The sequence below is a fragment of the Syngnathus acus genome, chromosome 12 (genome assembly GCF_901709675.1).
Source record: "Syngnathus acus chromosome 12, fSynAcu1.2, whole genome shotgun sequence".
Lineage (NCBI taxonomy): Eukaryota > Metazoa > Chordata > Actinopteri > Syngnathiformes > Syngnathidae > Syngnathus > Syngnathus acus.
Window position 1 is genome coordinate 11,970,625 of NC_051097.1, and position 26,760 is coordinate 11,997,384.

The 26,760-nt window shown below is 57.6% G+C and overlaps 5 protein-coding genes across 24 annotated transcripts in view; 4 read left to right on the forward strand and 1 right to left on the reverse strand.

Moving 5' to 3' along the window:
* On the reverse strand, positions 1-1,491 carry pbdc1 (polysaccharide biosynthesis domain containing 1). The gene is made up of 6 exons (XM_037266780.1): positions 1,351-1,491; positions 881-946; positions 741-800; positions 530-670; positions 290-401; positions 1-178 (listed from the first exon to the last, which is right to left on the reverse strand). Exons 1-6 carry the CDS (start codon positions 1,378-1,380, stop codon positions 87-89), a joined length of 501 nt encoding a protein of 166 aa, XP_037122675.1. The 5' UTR covers positions 1,381-1,491; the 3' UTR covers positions 1-86.
* dmtn (dematin actin binding protein) lies at positions 969-19,877 on the forward strand. Of its 14 annotated transcripts, XM_037266750.1 has the most exons (18): positions 1,598-2,009; positions 2,619-2,647; positions 2,856-2,915; positions 3,022-3,165; positions 3,237-3,281; positions 3,356-3,464; positions 3,559-3,603; positions 3,671-3,808; positions 4,037-4,119; positions 4,188-4,305; positions 4,373-4,428; positions 4,550-4,592; positions 4,706-4,713; positions 4,865-4,933; positions 5,234-5,314; positions 5,415-5,552; positions 17,610-17,612; positions 19,866-19,877. In XM_037266750.1, the coding sequence occupies exons 2-16, from the start codon at positions 2,639-2,641 to the stop codon at positions 5,526-5,528; spliced, it is 1,122 nt and encodes a 373-aa protein (XP_037122645.1). In that variant the 5' UTR covers positions 1,598-2,009; positions 2,619-2,638; the 3' UTR covers positions 5,529-5,552; positions 17,610-17,612; positions 19,866-19,877. The 14 variants fall into 14 exon arrangements, 13 of the variants coding, with proteins under 13 accessions (XP_037122647.1, XP_037122646.1, XP_037122643.1 ...); XM_037266748.1 differs by lacking the exons at positions 17,610-17,612; positions 19,866-19,877 and adding an exon at positions 1,310-1,432 and having other exon boundaries at positions 1,960-2,009; positions 5,415-5,991; XR_005099733.1 differs by lacking the exon at positions 4,706-4,713.
* LOC119131675 (mucin-5AC-like) lies at positions 9,593-14,039 on the forward strand. Its single transcript, XM_037266308.1, has one exon. It carries the CDS (start codon positions 9,594-9,596, stop codon positions 14,037-14,039), a length of 4,446 nt encoding a protein of 1,481 aa, XP_037122203.1. The 5' UTR covers position 9,593.
* Positions 15,136-17,818, forward strand: cfap53 (cilia and flagella associated protein 53). The gene is made up of 8 exons (XM_037266737.1): positions 15,136-15,171; positions 15,614-15,936; positions 15,998-16,171; positions 16,304-16,607; positions 16,679-16,897; positions 16,998-17,220; positions 17,297-17,399; positions 17,462-17,818. Exons 2-8 carry the CDS (start codon positions 15,725-15,727, stop codon positions 17,721-17,723), a joined length of 1,497 nt encoding a protein of 498 aa, XP_037122632.1. The 5' UTR covers positions 15,136-15,171; positions 15,614-15,724; the 3' UTR covers positions 17,724-17,818.
* The window catches only part of myo5b (myosin VB), a 12,248-nt gene continuing 3,749 nt past the window's right edge, over positions 18,262-26,760 (forward strand). For 4 of the 7 annotated variants that reach the window (XM_037266701.1, XM_037266704.1, XM_037266703.1 and 1 more), the window contains exons 1-24: positions 18,262-18,444; positions 20,504-20,614; positions 20,680-20,851; positions 20,930-21,074; positions 21,251-21,407; positions 21,627-21,770; positions 21,871-21,952; positions 22,086-22,193; positions 22,334-22,443; positions 22,736-23,001; positions 23,076-23,157; positions 23,234-23,374; positions 23,573-23,695; positions 23,893-23,976; positions 24,065-24,193; positions 24,256-24,353; positions 24,479-24,565; positions 24,849-24,960; positions 25,187-25,398; positions 25,571-25,727; positions 25,804-26,043; positions 26,105-26,359; positions 26,425-26,518; positions 26,599-26,729. In XM_037266701.1, coding sequence (XP_037122596.1) covers positions 18,415-18,444; positions 20,504-20,614; positions 20,680-20,851; positions 20,930-21,074; positions 21,251-21,407; positions 21,627-21,770; positions 21,871-21,952; positions 22,086-22,193; positions 22,334-22,443; positions 22,736-23,001; positions 23,076-23,157; positions 23,234-23,374; positions 23,573-23,695; positions 23,893-23,976; positions 24,065-24,193; positions 24,256-24,353; positions 24,479-24,565; positions 24,849-24,960; positions 25,187-25,398; positions 25,571-25,727; positions 25,804-26,043; positions 26,105-26,359; positions 26,425-26,518; positions 26,599-26,729 — 3,270 coding nt within the window. In that variant the 5' untranslated portion in view covers positions 18,262-18,414. Of the gene's footprint in view, positions 18,445-19,538; positions 19,694-20,503; positions 20,615-20,679; positions 20,852-20,929; positions 21,075-21,250; positions 21,408-21,626; positions 21,771-21,870; positions 21,953-22,054; positions 22,194-22,333; positions 22,444-22,735; positions 23,002-23,075; positions 23,158-23,233; positions 23,375-23,572; positions 23,696-23,892; positions 23,977-24,064; positions 24,194-24,255; positions 24,354-24,478; positions 24,566-24,848; positions 24,961-25,186; positions 25,399-25,570; positions 25,728-25,803; positions 26,044-26,104; positions 26,360-26,424; positions 26,519-26,598; positions 26,730-26,760 lie in introns of those variants that run through there. The other 3 variants (XM_037266702.1, XM_037266707.1, XM_037266705.1) reach the window with 2 other exon arrangements.

Below are 26,760 nucleotides of genomic sequence, written 5' to 3' on the forward strand. Positions count from 1 at the left end.
TTTTTCCTCAATGACAAAGACGCAAATTCCAGGACACACTTTCATTTCCACTCGCCATCATAACAAAAGTCGTTTTCTTTTGTAAGTTAACTTTTGGAAGACTTGGATGCGAAGACCATGTCATTGAGACCTTCTCGGTTTCGGGCAATCTCCACGGCGAAGAACTGGATCCTGGTGGCTGGAACAACAGCAAGGACAATTGGAGACGCTTCTCTCAAAGTCTTCTCGCAAATCCGACCAAAGACATTTTGGAGCGCCGACAAGGGTGCGACTGAAACGGCGAACCCACCGAAGATGGTGTTGTCTTGGGTGTAGTCCTTCTGGCAGTCCAGTCGCAGCAGAGTCCCATAGTTGAAGTCCTCCACCAGGCCTTCAAAGCGGTGACAGAAAGGGCGCCACCTCTGGACACAAACGCCAAAGCGCCACTTCACAAGTAAGCCACCGCTTGGGGCTCGGTCAGGGCGGTCCGGCGCCGCTGCACTAACACCACCCCCCCCCCGGCGACGGAAGACGGGCGCACGCGGCCGACCTCTTTGGCCTCCGCCGACTTGAGTCCCTCGGGGTCGAGCACTTTGACGTCCAGGTCCTCGAAGGTCTCCCTGAAGGCCGAGTAGATCTGGTCGTCCATCTTGGTCAACTTGAGGAACTTGGGATCCACGGAGGAAATGAGCTGAATGACGACAACACAAACTCTTCAAGGTCTCGAACGTCATGGGCTCGTTCCCGGCGGCCGCGCTCACGTTGTAGTAAACCTCGGCGTGGTTGTAGGCCTTCATGGCCCACATGACCTCCAGCCGCTCCTGAAACACAAAAACAGATGTCAGCTTAACATGCACGGGGAAAAAATGAGCTGACAAAGTTCCCTCGCCGCCTTACTCACGTCGTTCCCGTAGGCCTCGGCGGGAAGAGACAAAGCGTGCGCGGCAGCCGAAGCTCCCTCCAGACCCTGAAGATGCAAAGTGACTTCAACCTGACATCGCTCAGTTTCAGAGGTAGGAAGGAAAACGCTCACTTCCACAAAGTTAGAAATTAGGCTCACAAAGATCCCCGAAATGAAACAAGTAGTTTTTGCAAATTGCCTTTTTTTTTGTTTGGTTTGTTTTTAAGGGAGGGGAGCCAAAAGAGGATCCTTGGGGCGATCCGGAGATGCAACATGCTGCACCTCCGGTTTGCACCTCCGGATCGCCCACCCGACTACACTAAGCGACACGTGCCGAGCTCCCGGGCGATGAGCATTGGCCACCTTAACTAACACGACAGCGCCATGATTGACGGAAGGGCCGCCAGTCGCGCCTGGACGTATTGTGGACACGTTTTGGGCGTTTTGTTGACGTTTTGTCGTTCTCTTACCAAAGACGAGAGCCCATCGCTCGACGCCATCTTGCCACGGCAAAGCTCGTCTATTCAGCAAACATTCACCACCCATTTCTTGGTAAGAATGACATCCTCGATCATGTTGAGCTTTACCTTGACCTCTCATTTTTAAATCTTTTCAACTTGCAATTTAGATAGAACAATCTGGTATGATGCATACATTTATTTGACTGCAGTCTCGCGTGTGTCTGAGCGAACGTCTTCCCTTTCATCCAGCTTTGACTTTGCGTGACGTCACAAATTCAACCCGTCCCAAAATGTATATAGTTCATCTTGAAGCAAGTCAACGACGAATGTTGGGACGAAGGCACTGGTGTTTGTAAGCTTCTCTGTATGTTCGTTTTGTTTGTTTGTTTGTTTTGTTTGTTTGTTTGGTTTGTTTGTTTGTTTGTTTGTTTGTTTGTTTGTTTCCAATCCTTGAACAATTCTGACGGGGTGACGTCATACCACTTAAACCCGTCAAAGATATGAAATAAAATCATGGACAAAAGTCCAAATGATGTGGCTGTTGGGACACGCGTAGACGTGACGTCAAACGCCCTCCTCTCCACTCCTCTCCTCCCGCGGTCACGTGATACTTGACAGTCGTTCTGTCCGCATCCCCGACGCCGGTCTCTCCGCCCGCATCTGCGCAGGTGAGAACACTTTTGCGCCGCACGCATACACGAAGGGGATGTTTTGAATGTTGTCCTCCTTATTTGCATTTGTGTTGTGGATCACGCGAAGCCTGCGATGCTTTCGATAGCGTTGCGCTTGCTTGCGTGTGTGTGCGCACGCGCGCGCCGCACCATTCATCCTTCCTGTCGTGCATCATGTAGAAATTCGCCCTGTTTGGGTTCACCCAATTCTTGATTAAAATGATTGTTTACCGCCCAAGCTCTATTGTGGATGTGTGTGCGCGCGCACGTCTGTGTGCGCGTCCCTGCAAGTGCGCGTCCGTGTGAGGCAAACAAACGGACTGGTCGCCAGCCATTTGGAAAACCACGCCTTCCCACCGATGTCCAATTTGTTAGTGTGCAGAGGAGCATGCTAGCATGTTTTGGGAAGGCGGGAGGGCAACATGCATGTGCGTGCGTGGCGTGAGTTTGGGTGACGTCGGCGACATGTGTAACTTGCGCGTGTCGCTTTTGTCACGTGATCGCTGATTTGTTTTTGTGTATGCGTGACCACGTGACGTCCAAATGTCCGTTCTTCCTACATGAAGATTTTGTTGTTTGTCAGGTGCCATGTGTTTCTTTTTGCAGGCTCACGTTGATCACCAATCATGAACAAGGTGAGAAGCCACGCCCATGAGCCAATACCTTTGTGAGCTGCATTGTCTCTGTGTGTGTGTGTGTGTGTGTGTGTGTGTGTGTGTGTGTGTGTGTGTGTGTGTGTGTGTGTGTGTGTGTGTGTGTGTGTGTGTGTGTGTGTGTGTGTGTGTGTGTGTGTGTGTGTGTGTGTGTGTGTGTGTGTTGGGGGTTGATGCGACTTGCCGTCAGGTGGAGGCCCACGTCGTCGCTCCCGGTGTCCCGTCGTCTCCCGCCACCGTTGCCATCATGGTAAACGGCTACATGCGAAGCTAAATGACGCGAAATGCTAAGCTAAACCTTACCATTGTTAAGCTAAGGCTGTGGTGGCTGGCATGTGGGTGCGTTTGTGGCGCAGGCACGCGTGGATGAGCTGGCGGTGGCGTACCGCGACCTGGCGGCTCTTCCCCGTGACAAAGCCATCCTGCAGGTAGAGCGACCTGACCTCATGACCTACCAGCCTCACCTCAGCTTCTCGCCGCTGGACCCGCCGCGCAGACAGGTGAGACATCGCCAGCTAGCTCATTGCGCTCACTCGCTTGCGCGCGCATGACGCAGCTTTGGTTCCCTTAGCGCTCTCTGTCTCCGCCCGCCACCTCGCCGGCCATGTCTCCGGAGGTAAGAGCCACGCTCTCGCGCGATGTCGGCCCCCCCCCCCAAACGCTCTCAAGAGGCGCGACGTTCCGTTTCAGGCCAAAGGGCGGCGAGCGGAAAGTGACGGCGGCTCCCCCGGAGGCTCCACACTGCAACTGCACGCCGGACGCAAAGTCGGCGCCGGCCTGCAGCACTTCCACCGGCCAGGTACGCACGCACGCACACTCGCGGGCACAGAGGCAACGACAAACGTGCGGACATGCACACGCAAAGAGATACTCGCTGAAATGTTGCTTTGCAGATAACGAGAGCAACATCTACACAAAGCCTCCCATCTATAAACAAGGTGAGTTTTTCTTCTTCTTCCACTTGCCGTCTCCCACACTGTGGGTCCGCCTCGCAACGTTGTCCAGCAGAAGGTTCCAAACTCGGTGGTGGCGGCGGCGTCATCCAAGCGGCCAAGTTCCCCGCCGCTCAGCCCCCCGACCCCACGCAGCCGTCCAAGATAGAGACTGACTTCTGGCCCTGCCCCCCGTCGCTGGCCGCCATGGGTGAGCGCCGCCTCGTCCGAGCTTGCGCCGCCTAGTCCGAGCTCGCGCCGCCTCGTCCGGGCTCGCGCCGCCTCGTCCCGGCCTCGCGCCGCCTCGTCCGGGCTCGCTCGGGCTCGCGCCGCCTCGTCCGGGCTCGCGCCGCCTCGTCTGAGCCTACGCGGCCGGGACGGAGGAAGAGCCCATCGGCGAGTCGCCCGCACCGACTCCCGTCCTGTTGCCTCGCGGCAGAAATCGAGTGGCGCAAGAAGAAAATGGAGCAAGCGGAGGACAATGTTGAGGAGCTGAGCGACGAAACCCAGGAGCTGGAAAAGGTTGGAGCGAGACGACGTCTCGGATAACGTCGTGGCCGAGCGCGCCTGACCGACGACGCTGTGTCCAGATCAAGTCCAACTTGGGTCGCCTGATCCTGCGCCGGGAAAAGGAGACAGGCGTCAACCCGGGCTTGGTGCGGAAGAAGCCCGAGCCGGCGCACCCGCCGCACGCCAGCGAGAGCGCAGGTGCGCGCACTGCGCCCGCCCCGCCTAAGCTCTCGGCCCACCTTTCCCGTATGCTCTTTCTCCGCAGGCCTGTCGGCCGGCGCGTCTCGATCGCCGTCGCGTTCCGCCTCCGGGCTGAGCAGAGTGAGTGCTTGGCGGTTCTCGTGGCTGCGTCTTGTTTGGAATTGGATGATTGGATGCGCCTTGGTGAGAATTGGATGATTGACCAGCGTATGATGACATGACGCTCCGCTTGCGTTCACAGAGGCAGTCGGCCGAATTTTCCGCCGCCGCCGCTGACGAGCCAGGTGAGCGGGCCAAGCGGAACTTCCTGTCTCGTGTTGTCAATCGCAAGTTCTCCGGAGCGATTGATTGATGACTGTGCGCGTGTGTGTGTGGGTGCATGCGTGTGTGTCCGCAGTGGCACAGGTGAGCGTGCGTGCGTGCGTGCGTGCGTGCGTGCGTGCGTGCGTGCGTGCGTGCGTGCGTGCGTGCGTGCGTGACGCCAAGGTTAGGCCGTCTGTGTGCGTGTGTGTGTTTGGTTATGGTGTGTGCGTCTGCATTGTGTGTGTGTGGGCAGAACGGCGAGCCGCAGCGCCATCTTCGTCTGGACCGCGGCACATCGCTGCCCAGCATCTTGGAGCGCAAGGTGAGAACGAGGCAAAAGGGCCGTGTAGGCGGAGCACTTGAAAGGAGGCCTGGCCCCAAACAAATCCAAGATAAACCCTAACCCGTACACCGGTCCCGCGCAAGGTTGTGCATTTAGCGCCCGGCCCGACTTGAAGTACCAAGCCGGTGCTGAATGTGAAGACAAATTCACAGCAGAGATGCAGGCGCACCCCCCCACAAAAAGCACACGCTGCTCACACTCCAGAAGGCAAAGGACCAAAATGTGCGTGCGTGTGCTTTGGGACCTGACCCTAACCTTAACCGTCGTTCCCGCCGGCAGGTGTATCCCTACGAAACGCTGGTGGTGACCCACAGGGGGCGCTGCAAGCTCCCTCCCGGAGTGGACCGAACCCGACTGGAGGTGAGAGGCGCGCCGTTAGCGGCCGCCAACCAACCAGCCAGCCCCCCGGCAAGGGGCGCGGCTGTCACTAACGGTGCGTGTGTGCGTTCGCACGTCACAGAGACATCTGGACCCTCAGCAGTTCCCCCAAGTTTTCGGAATGAGCGCCTCGGAATTTGAGCGCCTGTCGCTATGGAAACGGAACGAACTCAAGAAGAAGGCCTCGCTCTTCTGAGAGGAAGTGACGTCACACACACGCATACGCAGAGCTTGCTATGCGCGCGCACCCACGCACGCACGCAGGCAGGCAGCCAGGCAGGCAGACAGAAAAGCTCCCCAAACACATAGCGCCGACGTACGCAAGCAAACATGCCCTCAATGCCGATGCTTACAGCTGTCATGTGAACGCGCGTTGACATATACGGTACAGAATGCACGCGAGGTGATGGGTTGCCATGGCGCATGTGACATCATCACTCCCGCAAAGGAGCAAGAGGAAGTGGCGGTGGCGGCGGCGGCAGCAGCAGCAGCAGCAGCAGCAGCAGCCCAAAGCGCCCGACGTCTCGCCACCACCACCACCACCTTTGAGATTTTTTTTCTGCTAGTGGACTCTCCCCATATGCGTCTGTTTGCTCATTGATATCAACGTGTGCGCGCGCGCGCGCGCGCTCTGTAATAAAGACAAGAAATCACAACAACGCCCTTGCTGCTCATTTCAATCCCAGGGACGAAACGTTTCGTTCGGGGTCCCAAAAAGTGTTGTTTTTTTTCTCTCCCAAGTACTGGACGCTACCTAAGTATACTTAGGTATACAACGGCTTCGCTTCGCTTCGCTGGCCAACATTCTTCAACCGTCAATTGCTCCTTTCTTTTCTTTTTCTTTTTTGCAAGCCAAAACCAGAGACGGAATGGCCAACTATAAGCCTTGGCAATCGATCAACTGTCTGCGTGCAGTGCAGCGAGCGCAACACGAGTGGCGCCGCAAATCCAGCTAGTTTTCAAGCCGGCCACTAGGCGTCGCTACGCTGACACTGGCCGCTTCGGATTTTGCCTCAAGTCTAGACTTTTCATGTTCTTGTCCATGTAAAAGAAAAAAACGAGTTCTCGTCGATGAGACAAAGCGGGAGGGCTCTGCGTGGCACGATGACGTGTACCCTATGAAGTGGCCACTGAGGATATTGGAACGTACGTGGGAGGACCGGGGCCTAATTGGTCCCCACCCACTTCTGGTTCCAATTATCCAATCAGCACCAACGTGCTCTGTTTCAAACGGGCCAAGTGCAGCTTGCCTCGTCGTCTTTGCAGAGCCCAGCAGCAACGCTCAAGCCGAACCACCGAATCGAACAGAACAGACCGGATTCCACCCGACCCGACCCGACCGGACCATGTCGGGACCTTCTGGGTGGCTTGAGGTCTGGCTTTGCGTCACCGCGGTGACTCTAGTCCGCCTCGGCACAGCGGACGGGACCGGCGGGTACGCGCGTCGGAGGCCACGCGATCCTGCCGTGTTCTTCCCGGTCCCCGTGTGGAAATTCATGGCAGGTAAGAACCGCCCCCGCTCCTACCCACACCGACGAACGCAGCCAAAGGTCCGATGCGAGTGTTGCTGTTGTGGCGGTGTGCGCTCTCGCGCGGCGTCAGGACGGGACGATTCTTTGGACCTTGCCCGGCCGCAGTTGTGCTGCAGCGACGACAGGCTTTGGGTCAGTTTGTCTCTCGTCAGACACTCCAAAGCGCGACTGGCAGGTGAGCGGCTTCCGGTTCGCCTTTTTCTTTTTCTTTTTCTTTTCTGTCTGCTCTGCGTGTCAGGCAGCTTGTGGTGCTTGCGTGCATGTGTGCAGGCGGGATTCGGCTGCTGGGGCTGCCCGACGACTCTGCCGCTTCGGTTCGGAGATTCGGTTCGGTGCTGCTGCTCAAGCTGCCCTACGGTAGCGCGCACCTGCAGCTGGCGGTAGGCGCGCGCACCCGCGCATGCACGCTCCCTCCCTCCCTCACTCCCTCCCTCCTGTCGGCCGCGCCAATGTTGTCAGCTTCCGTTTATTTTGTTCCATGAGCGTTTTCGAGCAAAGGCCCCCGAACCCACTACCGCCCGCCCACCCACTCTTGTAGCCAAAGCACTTGCTGCGTCCTTTTCAAAGCACGTTGCTTGGAGCCCGAGCGTCCCCCAGTGCCCCCTCCCGTCCTTCATCCAAAGAAGCAGCCTGTCACTCACTTCCAAGTGTTTTACATTTCTATGGCAGCCCTCTTTTCTTGATCGCTTTGGTTGACACGAGCCTCATTTTGCACAGCTGATTAAGAAAACATTAGGAGCAAAAAAGGAAATTTCAAATAAACGTGACGCCCGGCCGCTCGGGCCGGCGCCGCCGCTCGGGCGCTCCGGCTTCATCGGCTTCATCGGCTTCCCGCCAATATATTGGCTCGCTTGCCGCGTGTTAGCGACCTTTTTGGTCGACTGCGAGCGGTGGCAAAGCACAGCCCTTGTGACCAGACTCATTTCCTGGCGCAGGTGTCCAACGGAAGACGCTTCCACCAGCTGGAGGTGTTTTATTTCGATGCTCTGATGCAAGCCAACGTGGTGGCATTGGCTTCCTGCGAAGATCCATCCACTGCCCCTCGTCCGCCGCCCCCGTTGATCCTCTGCGGAGCCACGCAAATCCGGGTCCGGCTGCCTCTGGGCTCCAAAGTGCTCAGGGTCCAAGGTGTGGATGATGGAGCTGGAGTCCGTCCTTCTGCGGGTTCTGCGTCTGTGCTCATCTCCGCTGCAGCCAAGATGGTAAAGAAAGCCTCCGACAAGGCAGGCGCAGCCACGGACGCCGTCCCGTCGTCACCTTGATTGGCTTTTGTCTCTCGCTCTCGCTCTCTCCTACAGGATTTGACGGCAGAAATGTCTTTTGCCTCTCTGGGGGAAACGTCCGCCGCCGGGCTGGCAGACACTCAAAGAGCGCACGAGGCTCAGCCGAGCTCCGCGCAGGATGACGTGGACTCCGACTGTCGACGGGAGCGCAAGGCCAGCGCTCCACCGCCGGCGTCTTACGAGGAGGGCTCCCCCATCTTCGAATTGTGGGGTTATGATGAAATTCCCCGGGGTCTGTTTAATGAGGACCGGACAGACACGAATGGCGGTCTCGCACCACCGCCTTCAGTTGGCACCACAACTTCAGGAGCCTGCGGCGCAACCGCTTCACCGCCTTCTCCATCTCCCGCCTGTGCAAGTTTCACGGGCACTCCTGCGTCGCCGCCGCCGCTGCGTGTAGCCACCACCGAACCATGTTGGGACCCGACGGCGCCGCAAAATGGCCCTGGAGCTACGCCGGCGCAGCGTGCTGCTCCTACCGCAAAGAGCACGTCTCCACTAATCCGAAGTGGCTGGACTACTACATCTCCTGTTGGCATTTCCAAATCTCCTGCTGCATTCAGACCTCCACCTGCCTCGCTGCCAATCCCTCCGACCGCACGTGGTCCCGTACCCGCAACCAGCTCAGCCTCTTTGATAGCCACATCCTCCTGGTCTGGAGCCGCAGCATTGGTCAAAGTCATCTGGGCTGCACGAGCCACAAATCCTCCTGCTCTCTCGTATCTCTCTCGCGTGTCTTTGACGACCACGATGACTGCGGTGTCGCCAGCCGCCCGGATGAGCACTCCTGCTGAAAACATGAGCGCGTTAGCCACCACCACCACCACCGCCGCCGTGTCTACAAGTGAAAAGGCGAGTGCCGCAGCCTCTACGACAAGCGCTGTGACAACTCTGGCTTTAGCGGGGAGACACTTCCCCGTAACAACCTCCGCTATGGGAGCAGCGACTGCTGAAGCCACCACGATGGTGCGTTCGAGCCAAATGACAACTCTTGCCGCAATGGCGACGTCCTCGTCTACCGCCACAGCCGCTTCTCCACGGCCCACAACCAGGCTCTCTCGGAGCGTAATTCCTGTACCCGCAACCACCTTGGCCCCGTGGCAGTCTCCGTCAAGTTCCTCTGAAAGCAAAAGTCCTCCTACATCGATGTCCACTGCAGTATCGCCGACGTCTCATTTGCCCACAAGCACGTCCATTTTGGGAGCCTCAAATGTTGCCTTCGCCACGAGGCCTTGGAAAAGCACATGGGGAATTCCAGTACCTCCGAAGGGATGGTGGGCTTCACCGACGAGCAGCCCTCCTCTTCCGCTCACCTCATCTCCTAGCAAAAGGACTGCTAGTGCTAAAAGGACAACTACGAGCAGCTCGAATTTGACGTGGACCCTCACTAAAAGCACAACTGCTGCTGCTGCTGCTGCTGCTGCTGCCGCCTCAACTACAAGTACAATGCTTGCAAGCACTCCATCAATGGCACTAACTGGACCGAAGAGCAACCCAACTCCTTTAAGATCCAGATGGAGCTTTCCTGAATTGGTCACGCCTTCAACAACTGATCCTCCTCTTCCTCTTATTGGAGCCCAAAGCACACCGAGCTCCACAATAGTCCCTTCTTCTCTCGCAATCCCTGTCGCCGCCGCCATCAGCGGCCCCGCTCCACGCACCACGTTATCTGCCGGAACGCCGCCTGCTTTTTTCACGGCTACACCTTTGAAAAGAAACAGTGTGTGGGCAACAAAGTCACCTTCCGTCACGGCCGCTCCTCCTCGTCTTCCTACCGCGACGACAATGCCTACGAGGCCCGGCTCTTCCATGACCGCGACGACGGCTTCCGCTCCCGAAACGAGTCTCGTAGCCACAAGCGCCTGGGCGCCTTCGCAAAGCACATGGAGCGCCGCCGCGGTTCTTCCTCCCACGTTTACGAGGACCTCTAAGGCAACATCCACCGCTGTACCGGCAGCTGCTATCTCTCCGTCCATAACCGCCTCTATTCTCTGGGGTCCTTTGATGACCACGTGGACCTCTCCTGAGTGGGTCGCCACCTTTGCATCGCCCGCCGCTTCCGCAGTAGCGAGCGCGATAAGCGGCACGGCTGCTCTGAGCACGAGTCGGCGGCGGCGACCCACGAGCACCTTGGGCCCATCACGGAGCGCCTGGGCCTCGACAGCAGATTCCACCACTATCACAAGTCCTCGAATGGACACGGCGAGCTCTGGTGCAAAGGCAAATGGTGTCTCTATGACTCAAAGCACCAGTCCCGTGGTTGAAACGCTGGCTACAAGCACAGTGCCAATTCTTCCTCCGACCACATCTACGATGTACAAAAGCACCTTTGCTATGGCCACGACCTCAGCTATAGCCACGGGGATGCCCGCTACTGTGAGAAGGACGTCAGTGGCCGCCGTGACTACTGAGGCGCTGGCCGCATCTACCGTCACCGCCACCACCACCACCACCGCTGCTCCAACCTTGGCTCCTTTGATCGCAACTTCCGCTGGAAGCCCAACTTCAAGTGGACCTTCTCTGCTCACCATTCCTGCTCCAAGCGCAACTACAATAGCCCCAAGCACCTCTTCTAAGATCTCACCTTCTGTTGTACCCACAAGTGTACAAGGCACGCCTTCAGTGTTTCCAAGCACAGGTGGTGAAGCCTCAACCAGCACCGCCCTCCCACAAAGCCTATCCTTTTCTGCTCCGAGCGCAGCTCTTCCCACACTGCTCAGCAAAACCTCAGTTCCCACCACATCCACTGTAATGGCGGCGGCGGCGGCTTCTCCGTGGACTGCTGCCATTACTCCAAGCAAAAGTCTACTTCCACCTACTTCCACCTGCACAGCTGCTGCGGCGGCCACGAGGACACTCCCAAGCACAATGACGGGTATTGCCACGAGGACACTCCCAAGCACAATGACGGGTATTGCTACAAGCTCATCTCTTGTAGCCACAATTCCAAGTGCCTCTACGATCCCCCCCACAACCGCCTCTGTTATGACAACTGCAGTGGCTTCAAGTTCACTTCCGACAAGGACTATGAGAATTTTCATCATGGCCGCTTCACAAGCCACACCGAGCTCCTCTCTTAGTGTGCCGACGAGCGCCTCTGCCGGGACCTCGACTTCTATTGTCTCGACGACTGCCTCTTTGACCACTGCGGCATCTCTGGCCACGGTGACAACTTGTGCTCCACCCACAGCCCTCTCAAGGCCTTCACCAACTCTGAGCTCTGCTGACAATTCCACACGCATGTCTTGTAGCGCAAGTGCTACTGTGGCCAAAAGCACCCCGACTGCTGTAGCCGCAGCTCCATCAGACACTTTTACTATCTCTCCAAGCACAAGTCCCGGAACCACCGTTGCTGCAGCCGTTTCTACTGACGCCATGCGAACTCTTGCTGCAACCACAACAACTTCTACAGCGCCATCTACTGATGTGCCCGCAACTCCACCAACCGCTATCGCTCCAACTACAACTCCTTCACTTCGAAGGATGTCTACTACTGGCAGCACAACCGAAGGTGCTTCAAGTAGACTTCCTACAGCTCCGGCGGTCGTTCCTACTCCGAGCGCAACTACGATGCGCGCGAGCGCCTCTTTCCGGACGCCGTGGACTGTTGTACCCTCAATGGCATATGTTTCTCGAGGCGCACCTCTTCACCCTGCAACCACTGCTGGCCTCACACAAAGCGCATCAGCCACAAGTTCTCCTGTACGGGTCCAAAGAAGCTCTGCTTTGACCACAACAACCCCTCGTGTGCCTCCCACGAAGGCTGCGCTTGCTCCAAATACAATGCTAACAAGTAGCTCTGCTACCTCATCACGTCCTGTACCCACAACGTCAGCGGCCTCTGTGCTGCTTCCGACCGCAACGGCCGCTCTCACAACTACCTCGGCAGCCATTACTCCAATGTCTCCAGCCACAAGCCTCATGGCCACAAGTGCCTTTACTACTGGGACTGCTGCTGCCGCCGCCGCCGCCGGGCCGCCCAGTACAGCACTCCCCATGACAAGGCCAACCACCATCACCCAGGCCACCGCTTCAGGCTCTCCAACAAGTCCCGGTCTTACAAGAGACACAGCCACCTCACAAAGCACAATGTCTCGGCCGAGCACAAATCCAAGCAATTGTCCAGCTCCGACCACTGCCATATTGTCGAAAAGCGCCACTTTAGCAAAAACGACTGCAACCTCACAAAGCACAACGTCTCGGCCGAGCACAAATCCAAGCAATAGTCCAGCTCCGACCACTGCCATATTGTCGAAAAGCGCCACTTTAGCAACAACGACTGCAACCTCACAAAGCACAAGGTCTCGGCCGAGCACAAATTCAAGCAATAGTCCAGCTCTGACCACTGCCATATTGTCAAAAAGCGCCACTTTAGCGACGACGACTGCGACCTCCCGGGTTCTCACCGCGACTTCTCCGGGGACTGCAACCGTGACACCTGAGCCGAGCATAGGTATACAAAGCACTGCAGTCCTCTCTCCAACCTCCACTTCAGCAAGAAGAATTCCCGACCAAGCAGCAGAGACAACCTCTCACGTGACTTCAACGTCTCCAGAGGCTGCGGCGGCACTCGGAGCGATGCTCGCGCCGACTCCAAGCGTAATCCTGTCGCGTCCGAGAAAGACGTTTCCCTCTCCAGCGGCGCCAATGTCTACTTCTGCAGTGACAGAAACATCAGAAAGGACCGCTCCTTCTGCTTCGGTCGTTGCAATTTCGCCCGTGCCGACCTCAGTACCGACGAGAACTCTGTTCCAAACCCCAATGACCGCTTCTCCAGTAACTGTTGCAAGTTCTCAAGTGACTGCAAGAGCTGGGACAACTTGGACAGTGACTGCATCAAGTGTCACAGCAACAAGTCTGGATTCATCCCTAACAACCAAGTCAACACGGTCTTCTTCAGGAACCACCTTTTTCTCTCAAACTCTGTCAAGTGCCTTTCCAGTGATGGCAGCACCTGGGACATCTTCACCAATCACGGCAACAATTAGAAGAATCAAGGGCTACATCCCTCCCTCTCCATTGCTGACAACTTCTCCCGTCTCAATTCATGGAACCGCCAGCAATTTGACTCCAACACTAGGTCCCTGGTCCACAAAAGCCCCTCCTGAAAGAGCAGGTGCTCTATCACCATATCTGACCACTACTTATCCAAAGCTAGTATATGAGGGTCACAAGGGCCACAGCCACCACTACGGCCACAAGGGCCTCCACCGCAGTCACAAGGGCCACCGCGCAGGAGGGGCTCCCTTTCCATTTCTGCCCACTTCTCCGGTCTCAAGTCGTGCAACAATCGGCAGTTTGACGCCAATCCTTGCTCCCTGGTCCTCAAAATCCCCTCATGAGAGAGTAGTTGTAGCGCCCCCATCTCCCATCGCTTCGTATCTGAAGAAAATGTATGGCGGCTACAACCACCAGCACAAGGGCCACCGCAGTAGTCGCAAGGCCCACCGCTGGGGTCACAAGGGCCACCGCGGGGCTCACAAGGGCCACCGCAGGGCTCACAAGGGCCAGGGCCACCGCTGGGGTCATAAGCGCGCTGGCCGCCTCAGAGGTCACAGGGGCTTTGGTCAACACAGAGGTCTCAAGGGCTTTGCCCACCGCAGAAATGTTAGGGCTTACGGTCATCGCGGAGGTCCCGAGCAGCACAGCCGCCGCAGCTCCGACAAAGTCCGTCCCACGAGAGTCTTCTCCCAATCGCCGACTCCGGTATCTACACCTAGAACAACTGGGAGTCCGGCTTCAGCGCCTGCTCCCCGGTCAGAGGAGGGCGGCGGCGGCGGAGGAGACCATCACGGCCACAAGGAAATGAGCAGGATGGCAAAGATGAGGCTGGCCAGGCAAAGCGACCATGTCAAAGGCGAGGAGCCCCGCCGAGTCACATGTTCAAGATGAGGGCGCTGAAGGCGAGGGAGACCGCAACAAGGGCGGTGACCAAGGCTGCCAAAAATGACGGGGACGATGGCGGCGGCCTTAATTGGAGTCAGTCTGGGTGGGCTCAAATGGTTCCTTTGAAATGATTTTGATTATATATCAAATAAACTCAGCCCAAATCATTTCAGGTCTATTGGTTTGTTTTGCACAAAGCATTTGCCTTCTTAGCAACACGAAAACTTGCACAAACATTTTGCCTTGCTCTTTTTGTCAAATCGATAACGGCGCGACAAGCTCGACTTTCTCAATCCAGGTTATTTTCGTCAACAAAATGACTCCAATTGAACACAAAAAAAACAACTAACGAGTGAAAATGCCAAAATGTGCCACTTTAATTAAGATCAGGGGATGTTGAGAATAAAGGTCCTTTTTTTTTTTTTTTTTTTTTTTTTTTTTTTGCCACATGTCAACAATCCCTTTCAGTCTTGTTTGCGATTTAGGGCTATATAAATCAACTTGGCTTGGCTTCAAAGAAACAAGTGAAATGAAGTTCAGGCTTTCAGTGGTGACATTTGATGGATGGCAAGGAACGTTGCGGCCACATGCCAGGCTTTGCCTGCTCCACCTTGCGGTGACAAACCTGGAAAATGTGCCCTCGTTTGAGTTCATCTGTTTGCTTTTGTCCTTTGCCTAGTGGCTCCACGTCCATTTTTGTTGGTCTTGATGTTTCCTCTTTTGCGTTTGTTGCTTTCACTCTGCTTTTTTTGCCCAGACAGCTAGGTTTGGCAAGTCAACTTTCTTCACTCAGCCTTAAATTACAGAAAGCACTCGAGTTGACAAATATTCTCGACATCTAACGTCGACGCCCAGTCGGGCAAGAAGAAAAAAAGAACAATCATAATCATCATAATATCTAGCCGGGTGGTCAGATCGGCACGCCGGACAGCGACCGCTACGCAGGCACGCACGCACGCACGCAAATGAGTCAGCGACGTCGCCCTCGTCACGTGCTCTCGACGCGAAGCTGGCGAATGTCTTTGGGTTCGCAGGTGACGTCATCGCTTTCGTTTACTCGTCACCATGGCGGCGCGGCCGAGCTAAAAGGAACTAAGGCCGGCCAGGCCACCCGCAGCCGCACCCGCAGCACGACCAGGTGAGTCTACTGGCCAGCAGCTCGTCCGAAGAAAAAACCAAGACGTTCGCCGTGTGAAAACGAACGCGAATGCATGAATGGCGACCGAGCGTTCAGCAACAAGTGTGAAAGCCACAAAAGAGCTTGTCCGTCATGTGCGCTGCGCTGCGCTGCGCAGCGCAGCCTTCACTCAACATTTCACTGCCACAGACAGCGCGCTAGCGTAACGCCCACAAAAGGGGACCATTTTGGAAGAGTGTGTGTGTGTGTGTGTATTGCCAAGGCATGCTTGAAAAGAAAAGTTGTGACTCAGGCAGCCAACTTGAAGCGCTCGCTCACGGGATGTTGGGGCCACATTTGCTCGGTGCTGCTGTCTAAGTTGCATCTCCCCAGCTTTTTCCTTCAGACCTAATGCAGCAAGCAGCCACTCACTCGCTCACACTCTCTGTTGACATTTGAGAAGCAGGGCGGCCAGACACAAACGTCCTTGCTTCCGCCTCCTTCCAAAAGCGCCTTTGTTGTGTTTGCCCGCCGACGAGGAGACGGCCACGACGACTCTGCAGCGGGAGCCGGCATGCTTCCCGCCCGACGCGCCATGCTGCTTCGCCAGAGGCAGGAAGAGGAGCGCCAGCGCGCCAGCGAATGCGCCCGCGAGCGCGAAGCGTGCCGGGTCAACAATCGCTGGCTGCTGACCAGCGAGGCTCGCAACGCGGGCCACTCCGTCCGGAGGGACGTGGATGATGTCATGATGCAGCACCGCTGCGCCGTGCACCAGCGCCAACAAAGGTGACCACCGACGTGGGCGGATTCAGGCAGAATGGGCCCGGCCTCAACTCCCCGTCCTCAGGCTGCGACAGCTTCTGGAGGACGAGGAGCGCCAGCTGGTGCTGTCGGCCCGCCTGGCGAGGGAGACGCCGTCCGAGAGACAAGCGCAGATGCGCGAGCGAGCCAAAAGTCTGCACGACGCCAGAGAGGCGCAGCGCCGGCAAGTGGTGGCGCAAAAGCTGGACCAGCAGTTCAGGTCAGCCGCCTGCCTCCACTTCGGTCGCTGGCTGGCTGGCTGGCTGGCTGGCTGGCTGGCCGGCTGGCTGGTGCCAAGCCGCCAAGCCGCCAAGCCGCTCCTTGCCCCATTCCGTTGTGTTTGGGCCTTCAGGGAGCAGTGCCAGGAACTCCGCGAGGCGCAGAGTAAGCGGCGCTTTTTGCAGGTTTGCGAAGAGCGGGCCGCCCAGCTGCGCAGCCAGCGGGAGCTGGCCCTGGCCCGCCAGCGCGAAGACGACATGTTCCAGCAGCTGTGGCGAGCCGACGCCCACGCCAAGGAGGAGCGCGAGCGCCGCGAGGCCACCCAGGCTCGGCGCTGCGACCAGATGCAGATGGAGTGCCTGCGCCAGCAGCTGGACGACGCCGAGAGCCTGCGGCAGAGCCGGCGCCGCGACAGGCAGGAGCAAGCGCGACAGCAGGTCCTGCAAACGTGGCCGCCGCCGTCGTGTGGTCGGGGCCACAACCTGCGCATGTGACTTGTTGCCTGCAGGAGGAGCAGACCCAGGCTCTGCAGCGGCAGGCGCAGCGCGAGCGCGGCCTGCGACACCAGGGCCAGGCGGCCCGCCGCCGCCTGCTGGACGACAGCTTGCGTCTCAAGATGGAGCGCGTGGCCAAGGAGCAGCAAGACGAGCTCCAGCTGGACTTGGACATCCTGCGCCAGACGCTCCAGGACGAGAGTCAGGCCCAGCGGGACACGGCCGACAAGCGGGTAGGCCGCTGACAGGGCGGAACTTCTTGGCACGCTTGTGCGTCGATGAAGCATTTGCCAGCGGGGCAAATTTTTTTGTCGTTCCCCCCCCCCCGCCCCGCCTCAGGCCGACCTGAGGGACGAGCAGCTGCGCTTTCGCCAGTATTTGGCCGACCAGATGGCGGCGCGCCAAAAGGACGAGGAAGAGATGGAGCAAATGATGGGCGAGAAGATGAAAGAGACGTGGGACAGACGGGAGCGGCAGAACCGCCTGCAGCAGGACGCCAGGAACCGGCTCATGCGCGAGGTGGCCGAGTCGCACCAGCTGCAGAGCGCACAGAAACGTAAGTGGCCCGGTTCTCCTCGCGAGCCGGAAGTTGTCGAGGCGTTCCACTTTGCTGGAGTTGGTTGCACGTGTAGAGCAACGTGAAGTTCAACGCCGCGCCGACATCGCCGAGGAGCGAGTGGAGGTGGACGCCGCCCTGCGGGACACCAAGCAGGCCGACGAGGAGCTGTCCAAGAGGTGCGGCCGTCGTCGGCGCTCTCGTGCGCCGGCGTGAGTGACGCTTGCCTTCCCCCCCGCAGGCAGCGGCGGGCCTACGTGGCGTACCAGGCCGAGCTCCAGGCGCAGGTGGAGCAGCTCCGGCGCCAGAGGAGGGAGCGGGAGGACGAGGAGCGCAGGGAGCAGCGGCATCTGGAGCAGATGGAGCAGGAGAAGCTGGAGAGGAAGGACCGGGTTCTGGCCCGGCCCAACGACGGCATCATGCACCCCTTTCGGAAAGCGCCCGGCGCCCAGGAGCAGCGGCCCAAGGCTTTGGCGAGTCCTGGCCACTCACCCTGGCACTAAGGAAAAAGCAGCTCGAGCTCGATCTCGCCTTTGTCCTTTGCGTGCTTTTCTCACGCTGGATGAAAATAGCCAACGGTCATTAAAATCTCTCCATGAACGTGGCCCAGGTCTGCCTCACTCTGTCCTTGCGACTGAAAATTCCGCGCGCGGGGCCCTGCCCTGCCCTGCCCTGCCCTGCCCTGCCCTGCCCTGCCCTGCCCTGCTCTTCTAGCTGGACACCATACGAACCGGCCAGGCGTGGCAATAGCGAGCGTCTGCAAATCATTGTCAATACGTTGCGATTTTTTCGTGTTCTATTTCACCACAAAAGTGACTTTGGAGCCTTTGTCCTGGCAAATGGACAGACTGAGCGTGAAAGTCGACCGACCCAAGGTATCCCTGAAACGAGAACCGCTATTGTCTCTTTCCTAACAGTCCAAATCAGTTGGACGATGCGCGCAGATGTGGAATTGCGCGTGGATCCTGCGCAGGGCACATGTCAACCACACGGTGGCGCTGATGAGACGCTTGGCTTCAGCATGAGAGGAAAAGCAGCGCGGGCGGCGGGCTGCAATAGTTCTGGCTCGGCCGGCTGGAATGAGCTCATACCTGCGGAGGGAGTGTTCAGGGAGGAAGACTTTCGTCCTACGATCGGCTTCCCACACGCGAGACGCGTCACGCCAACGTCGAGACCACATATGAAGGAAGGAACATGAGCGCACATTATAACCCTTACAAGAAGGTAAGCGCTCGTTTCATTCCTTATGGCTGGAAGCGATTTGAAACACAGGATCAACATTAGCGACCACACGACGACTTTCTTAACAACAGCTCAAAAATGGCTTCAAAGTCAATAGAAATAGTCCAAATATGTTCAAACAAAATGAAGTTTAGGTTGATTTCAAATAAGAAGAACCATTAAAAAAAACACATTGGAAAGTTCGGATTAAATAAGAAAATGTTCAAGTGATTCAAATAAGGTCAAAACATAAGCGAATAAAAGATTTTCAAGAGATAAAACAACGCAGATATATAAACAAGGTCAAAGTTGTCAGTTAAGTCAACAAAAATATGATCCAAAAACAAAAATCAAGTTGAAGCTCAATAAAGTATACATGAAAAGTTATGATTCGAACTCTCAGAATCTTACTAGGTCAAATGTTGCTGGCAAAATATATACAATATTGATACAAATATATAAAAAGTGAATCGGTTGGTTGAGTGATTTAAATACGCTCGTAATGAATGATGTATGCTTTCATCTGTTGAGGGAACTTTATTTTTTAAATTAGGATTTTAAAAGAAAAAAAGTAGGCCTGGTTGAGAATAGCTTCATATTTTTAAAAAACAAAAGTAAATGTAGAGTTACAATTTGTCACTTGATAGCAGTTTAAAAAGGTAAACAAACCGGAATATAGAATGAAAAAGAATGAAAACTTGAAAGGTTAGTTGAGGACAGTATGAATAAAGAAAAACAAAATCAATCACTCTATCCAAAGTCAGGATAAAACTTGTTGGTTGACCGGCTTATTAAAATGACATCAAAGCAAAAGAATTGAAAACATTGAAAACGTTGACTTCGAAGCTCAAAAAAGAAGTCATTGTTGTGCCCACCTCCGCGATGACGTCACAGCACACCTCCAATCACAATGCACGGCTGTCGAGCACCTGCGTGGCGGTCGAGCGTGCACTGCCGCTTTAAGCAATGCGCGTGCACGTCAACGAAGTCAACCCGGTGCCGTCCGCGAAAGAAACTCCGACACGGGACGGGACGGACTTTGAAGCTGACGTCAATTCAAGTCGACTCTTCTCTTTGCAAGATAAGAGCAAAGTTGGTAGGCGAGGGAGGTCAGCGCGGAAGCACCTGCCGCGATGCACCTGTCGTAAGGGAAGCGGCGGCTTCCGGGTTGGCCGCCGCGCACGCGCCTGTGGACTTTGGCGGTTGTCGAGGAGCGACAAGAAACATGTCCGTCAACGAGCTCTTCACGAAGGTGAGCCAGTCGAGCGAGCGAGCACTCCACGAGTCAGTCAGCTCGTTGCTTCGGGAGGGAACAAGTTGTCGCTAGCTAGCTTCGCGATGATCCAGGTTGATTGAGTAAAGACCGGTGGCGGCGGCGGCTAGTGCCCACCTGCCGTGAGATGCGGGCGACGCAAACAGGGAAGAAAGATGACGCCATAGTTCCCAACTCTGCTCGGTTTTGAGGAAGTTGCTGCCTTGAGTAGTGAGAGCGAGCACTCCATCAAACTACTCAAGTAAGAGTACTTGAGTTACTCTAGCCTTTGTGCGAGTGGGAGGGAGCGAGCGAGCGTCTTGGGTCGCAACGGTACTGACACTTTGGAAGTAACATATTTGCTCCAATAAACGTGTCTGCCAGCGTCGACCTTTCCAAATGATCACCTCAACAACATTGTGAGGGAATTGCAGCGGTGGGTGAGCCATTTTTAGGGCCGTGTCCTCACCAATCATCAGAAATAACCAATGGACAGCAATGTTGTCGACGGAAACACTCGCAGAGATTGATCGCAATCGGGTTTCTTATCAATTCTGACCGGGAGTAAGCAACAATGAAGATGCATTTGCTTTCAATGTGGTTTCTTGATGGTGACTTTGGTCCTTTGTCAAGTGTGAGGCTCGCGTTGCTCTTGTAACATTGCCATGAAAAGGTTTGAAAACGCACGCACACACATACACGCACGCACGCACGCACACACACGCACACACACGCACACACACACACAATCTCCTCAGCATCATGTTGTCAGCAACAATGAAATGTAACCAATGTCTGTGCTCCATGCAGTACACGCGAGTATGGATCCCGGACCCGGAGACCGTGTGGCGGGCAGCGGAGATCAGCCGAGACTTCAAGCAGGGAGAGTCGGTGCTCCATCTCTGCCTGGAGGATGGCACGGTGAGTTGGGCGGGCGACCCCATGGGGGACAAAGTCCTGACCGGGAACGGCCTTTGCCCTCGCAGCCGCTGGAATACCCGCTGGGCCCCGCCGGCAACCCCATGCCGTTCCTGCGCAACCCCGACATCCTGGTGGGCGAGAACGACCTGACGGCGCTCAGCTATCTTCACGAGCCCGCCGTGCTGCACAACCTCCGAGTGCGATTCCTTGAGTCCAACCACATCTACACCTACTGCGGTCAGTGGCCAGGGCTCGGCCGAGGAGGCCCGCTTGAAAAGGCGCGGGCGCGACGGAAAATCTCTCGTGCGAGCGCAGGTATCGTCCTGGTGGCCATCAACCCGTACGATGAGCTGCAGATCTACGGCGAGGAGGTGATCAACGCCTACAGCGGTCGCAACATGGGCGACATGGACCCGCACATCTTTGCCGTGGCCGAGGAAGCCTACAAGCAGATGGCCAGGTGGGAGGGAGGGAGGGAGGGAGGAAGGCTGGGAGGGAGGAAGGCTGGGCGGGCGGGCAGTAGCGCCAGCGCGGCGACGGGCAGTAGCGCCAGCGCGGCGACGGGCAGTAGCGCCAGCGCGGCGACGGGCAGTAGCGCCAGCGGGCCGTCACGTCCCACCGCCTTGCGCTCGCCAGGGACGAGAGGAACCAGTCCATCATCGTGAGCGGCGAATCGGGAGCCGGCAAGACCGTCTCCGCTAAGTACGCCATGAGATTCTTTGCCACTGTGGGAGGATCTGCCAACGACACCAACGTGGAAGACAAAGTCCTCGCCTCCAGTCCCATCATGGAGGTCAGTCCGCATCCGTCCAGTCTGCCGCCTTGTCGGCAGGTCTCACCAGTGCAGTCGTGGCGCTCGTGGCGGCCAGGCCAGGCCAGTCCAGTCCAGTCCGGTCCACTCTGGTCTCCGCTCGTCCGCTATGAGCCCCTTTCGGTCTCCTCGGGGTTCAGCGGAAAGAAAGCGGCGGCTTCTGTCCCCGGCTCGACCCCGCGCTTCCTTTCTTTGCACCAGGCCATCGGCAACGCCAAGACCACCAGGAACGACAACAGCAGCCGCTTTGGCAAGTACATCGAGATCGGCTTCGACCGCAGCTACCACATCATTGGCGCCAACATGCGGACGTACCTGCTGGAGAAGTCGCGGGTGGTCTTTCAGGTGGGTCCGCCCGACAGGCGGCCGTGCTGTTTTTTGTCAAGTGGCGGAGCTGGCCGGAAGTGCGCTCTGACGTTTTTTTTTTTTTTTTCTTGCCTTGCAGGCTGAAGATGAGCGCAATTACCACATCTTCTACCAGCTGTGCGCCTCCGCCTCTTTGCCGGAGCTGCGAGACCTCGGCCTCGGTGAGTCGAGCCGGCTTGGCTGTGCTCCACTTTGCCTGCCCAAAACAAAAAGGGGGCGCCGTGCTCTTCATCCAGGACAAAATGACTCGACTCAATTTGAAGGTTCCGACGTCTGTGCTTTTGCCACTGCCAGCCAGCGCCGAGGACTTTGCCTACACGTCCGCGGGCGAGAACATCTTCATCGAGGGCGTGAACGACGCCGACGAGCTGGACAGGACGCGGCGGGCCTTTAGACTGCTGGGTGAGCGCACGGCACGGCATGGCACGGCACGGCACGGCACCCCCCTGCAACTCCTTTCAGAAAAGAAAGTGCCTGCTTTTGCAGCAAAGGGGCCAGACGGCCTCGTTGGGGTCCTTCACGCGTGCATGTGTGCGCCGCAGGTATCAAGGACGCCAGCCAGAACGTCGTCTTCAGGGTGCTGGCGGCCATCTTGCATCTGGGCAACGTCCAGATCTGCGCCCAGAGGGACGGCGAGTCCTGCCACGTGTCGGTGCGAGCTCGCGTCCCGGCTTCTTGGCTTCCTCACTTTCCGGCTTCCTTGCTTCCTGGCTTCCTTGCATCCCGGCTTCCTAGCTTCCTTGGTTCCTGGCGTCCCGGTCGGCGTCCTCGCCTCTCGCTCAGCGGTCCCGACCCCTGGCAAAGCGGCGGGCACGTACGGCTGAGCTTGTGTTCCCTCTATTTTCTCGGGCTTGAGCAGAGGCGCGCAAACCACAAGAGCCCGCCATCACATCATCTGGCGGCAAACGGCCAGGCGACGTGACGGCGGGCCGTTGTGCTTCCAGGGCGACGACGAGCACCTGGCTCATTTCTGCCGGCTCCTGGGCCTGGAGCTCCCGCAAATGGAGCACTGGCTGTGCCACAGGAAGTTGGCCACGGCCAGCGAGACCTACGTGAAGAACATGTCGGCCGAGCGGGCGACCAACGCCCGCGACGCCCTGGCCAAGCACATCTACGCCCGCGTCTTCGACTGGATCGTGGCGCACATCAACCTGGCGCTGCGCGCGTCCTCTGAGCGACGCTCCTTCATCGGCGTCCTCGACATCTACGGGTACCGTCTGGCCCGCTCTCGCCCTGCCCTGCCCCGTCCCTTCCCTTCCCGGCTGACAACGCTGTCGCCCGCAGGTTCGAAACCTTCGAGGTCAACAGCTTCGAGCAGTTCTGCATCAACTACGCTAACGAGAAGCTGCAGCAACAGTTCAACTCGGTGAGGCGCGCCGCCAGATGGGCCGGGCCGGGCCTGGCCGGGCCTGGCGGGTGCTGATGATGTCATATGTGCGCAGCACGTGTTCAAGTTGGAGCAGGAGGAGTACATGAAGGAGCAGATCCCGTGGACCCTGATCGATTTCCACGACAACCAGCCGTGCATCGACCTGATTGAGGCGCGACTGGGCGTGCTTGACCTTCTGGACGAGGAGTGCAAAGTCAGTGGGCTCGTTGGCATTCTTCCTCGTCATTTTCCCCTCACATTGTTCTCCGGTTCTGGCACGCCACGACATCGTGACCGTTCTGCTTGTGTGATGATTCAACAAAATAGACTTTTGTTTTTTGTGGCCTGGCCTCTCGTCCCAACCCGCGGGATCGGCTCGCGTCTGACTCGCTCGCTCTTCACGGCCTCGCAGGTCCCCAAAGGAACGGATCAGAACTGGGCCCAGAAGCTGTACAAGCAGCACTCCTCCAACGCCCACTTTCAGAAGCCTCGAATGTCCAACTCTGCTTTCGTCATTGTCCATTTTGCCGATCAGGTGAGTGTAAACCCAGAACAAAACAGGAGAACGGCTTATTTGGTTTGATATTTGGATCAACTTGACTGAACATTTTCAATTTTCAGCGCTCTCATGCGAACTCGCAAATAGTGCTGCTGTAAATAGTAATCGTGCTTTGACTAAAGCATCCAAAGAGTGCGTGCGAGCGTGCGGTGTCTGAGCTTGTTGACCCCCAGGTGGCGTACGAGTGCGCCGGCTTCCTGGAGAAGAACCGCGACACCGTCTACGACGAGCAAATCAACATCCTCAAGGCCAGTAAGGTGAGCTTCCCGGTCCGGAAAAACGGCTCGAAAGAAAGAGGAGCCCGTCTGCCAAAGCGCGTCACGTCACCACCCGACGCGTCCTCAGCTTCAGCTGGTGGCCGACCTGTTTGCCACCGAGGACGGCGGCCCCAAATCGGCCAGGGTCAACGTGCGGCCCGCAAAATCCACGCCCAGACCGCCCAACAAAGAGCACAGGAAGAGCGTGGGCCTGCAGGTGAGCAATGCCAGCTGGCCCGGCCCGGCCCGGCCCAGCCCGGTGTTGACGTACGTGTCCAGTTCCGCAGTTCTCTGCATCTTCTGATGGAGACGCTCAACGCCACCACGCCTCACTACGTGCGCTGCATCAAACCCAACGACGACAAGCAGGCCTTCTCGTGAGTGCCGCCCGGCCCGCTTGCCTTGCCTTGCCCCGCCCCGCCCCAAGGGACGCGCGAGACGCTGGCCGCCAAAGACAACTGCCCTCGCCTTCCTCACCTAACATAACGCGAGTCGTTTGCAGGTTTGACTCTGGTCGAGCTGTGCAGCAGCTGCGGGCGTGCGGCGTCCTGGAGACCATCCGCATCAGCGCCGCTGGATACCCGTCCAGGTCATGCCCTCCTCCTCCTTCCTCTCTCTTTTCCACCATTTTGGTAAAAAAGCAAGCAGTCCACTTTGATGGAGCACCATTTCCGCTCGAGAGGGTGAAAGCGACAATTTGCAATATGTTCACTTTTCCATTTACCGAGGATTTAAAACTCATCCGATCGATGATCGGAAGGGCGACCGATGATCGATTTGAAGATGGATCGGGCGACAATGGTCGTTTTTTATCGCTCGGCCGGCAAATCCACTGGCACGATCGCAAATGAAGCTTGCGTGTGCGTGCGCAGGTGGACCTACGTCGACTTCTTCAGCAGGTACCGCGTGTTGATGCGCAAGTCGGACGTATCGTGCCCGGATAAGAAGTCGGTGTGCCAGACGCTCTTGGCGACGCTCATCAAGGTGAGAAGCGGCAAAAGTGTGCCAGCGCTTTGGCCTAATTGCTTGCCTGCGGGATGGACGGATGGATGGATGGATGGATGGATGGATGGATGGATGGATGGATGGATGGATGGATGGATGGATGGATGGATGGATGGATGGCTGGATGGATGGCTGGATGGATGGATGGATGGATGGATGGATGGATGGATGGATGGATGGATGGATGGATGGATGGGCGGGCCAGGAAGGCGACATGTTCCAGTTGGGGAAGAGCAAGATCTTCTTCAGGGCCGGTCAGGTGGCCTACTTGGAGAAGTTGCGTGCCGACAAGTTCCGCGCCGCCTGCATGGTCATCCAGAAGACGGTGCGCGGCTGGCTGCAGAGGCTGCGCTACCGCAAGATCCGCAAATCCGCCATTTTGCTGCAGCGATACGGGCGAGGCTACCTGGCGCGCAGGTCAGTCCCCCCCCCCCCCCACACACACACACACACACATACATATATGTACCTGCTCTCTCTTGTTTGGAAGGACGTTTGCATTTCATTGTTGCAAAACCGAGGGATGCACGGCCAGCGTTTCTAGAGCCACTTATTGAGAATGCGCCCGTCGCGTGACCTCTGACCCTAGGTACGCCGAATACTTGCGGCTGACGCGTGCCGCCGTGGTGTGCCAGAAGAATTACCGCATGGCCAGAGAGCGCCGCGCCTTCCTGCAGCTGCGCCGGGCCACCGTCACCATCCAGGCCTTTGCACGGGGGATGTTCACGCGCAGGATCTTCCAGGAGGTAGCGCTCGCGCGCGCGCGCGCACGCACGCACGCACGCAAGCACGGTGACGTTCTCTCGCTGCGCTCGTCGCCAGTTCATGCTGCACCACAAGGCGCTGGTCATCCAGAGGTGCGTCCGCGGCTGGCTGCAGAGGGTCCGCTACCGCCGCATGCGGCGGGCCGCCGTGGTGCTGCAGTGCGCCTTCAGGCGCTCTCGAGCGCAGCGCCGCTTCCGGACGCTCAAGACGGAGGCGCCCGTGGCCCGACGCCTGACCAAGCTCAACGCCGGCATGGAGAACAAGATCGTGCAACTGCAGATAAAGATGGACGAGCAGGTAGCGCCTCGCCGCCCAAATGGCTCCTCCTTCCCGGCCAATGTCGGTGGCCTTCGTGCAGGGTAAGGATTACCGTGAGCAGAACGAGCAGCTCCTGCGCGCCAACACCAGCCTGGGCACGGAGCTCAGCCGGGTCCAGCAGCAGCTGCAGCACCTGCAGCAGACGCGCAGCCAGCAGGGCGGCGCCACAGCCGCCGCTCAGCTCACGACGCTGCGAGCTGAGCTGGAGGCGCTGAGCAAGGAGCTGGAGGGGGCTCGGGCCCACGAAAGCCAGACGGAGGAGCGCCACCGCACTGAGAAGCTGGAGCTGACCCGGGTGAGAGCGCCCACCGCCGTTCCGCGCCCGCTAGCAGAAGCGTGACGCGGCGTCTTTCCCGCCAGAGAGTCGCTGAGCTGGAGGAGGAGAATGCGCTGCTCAAGAGCCAAAAGGAAGAACTCAACCAGAAGATCAAACAGCAGTCGAACCGCGCTCAAGGTCAGTGGCGAGGCGAGGCGAGGCGAGGCGAGGCCCTCCCGCCTCGTCATGCGACCGACGCTCAACGGCATTGCTTGCAGAGGACGTGGGCAGCGCCTTGCTGCGCGCTGAGATGGACGCCGAACGACGTCGCTACCAAAATCTCCTGAAGGAATATTCCGCACTCGAGCAGAGATACGACAATCTGAAGGAGGAAGTTTCTCTGGCCAAGGTTGGATGCTCTGTCGCTTCCTGTGGGAGAA

Excerpts from the sequence above, each read along its gene's own strand:
- pbdc1 (XM_037266780.1), bottom strand. The coding sequence starts at position 1,380 with ATGGCGTCGAGCGATGGGCTCTCGTCTTTG. Across the intron at positions 402-529 it reads AGTCGGCGGAGGCCAAAGAG|AGGTGGCGCCCTTTCTGTCA; the intron begins GTCGGCCGCGTG and ends GTTTGTGTCCAG. Across the intron at positions 179-289 it reads CCAAGACAACACCATCTTCG|CCACCAGGATCCAGTTCTTC; the intron begins GTGGGTTCGCCG and ends CTGTTGTTCCAG.
- dmtn (XM_037266752.1), top strand. Across the intron at positions 3,604-3,670 it reads GCCTCCCATCTATAAACAAG|CAGAAGGTTCCAAACTCGGT; the intron begins GTGAGTTTTTCT and ends AACGTTGTCCAG. Across the intron at positions 5,315-5,414 it reads TGGACCGAACCCGACTGGAG|AGACATCTGGACCCTCAGCA; the intron begins GTGAGAGGCGCG and ends CGCACGTCACAG.
- LOC119131675 (XM_037266308.1), top strand. The coding sequence starts at position 9,594 with ATGCTTGCAAGCACTCCATCAATGGCACTAACTGGACCGAAGAGCAAC.
- cfap53 (XM_037266737.1), top strand. The coding sequence starts at position 15,725 with ATGCTTCCCGCCCGACGCGCCATGCTGCTTCGCCAGAGGCAGGAAGAG. Across the intron at positions 15,937-15,997 it reads GTGCACCAGCGCCAACAAAG|GCTGCGACAGCTTCTGGAGG; the intron begins GTGACCACCGAC and ends CCCCGTCCTCAG. Across the intron at positions 17,221-17,296 it reads GCTGCAGAGCGCACAGAAAC|AGCAACGTGAAGTTCAACGC; the intron begins GTAAGTGGCCCG and ends TTGCACGTGTAG.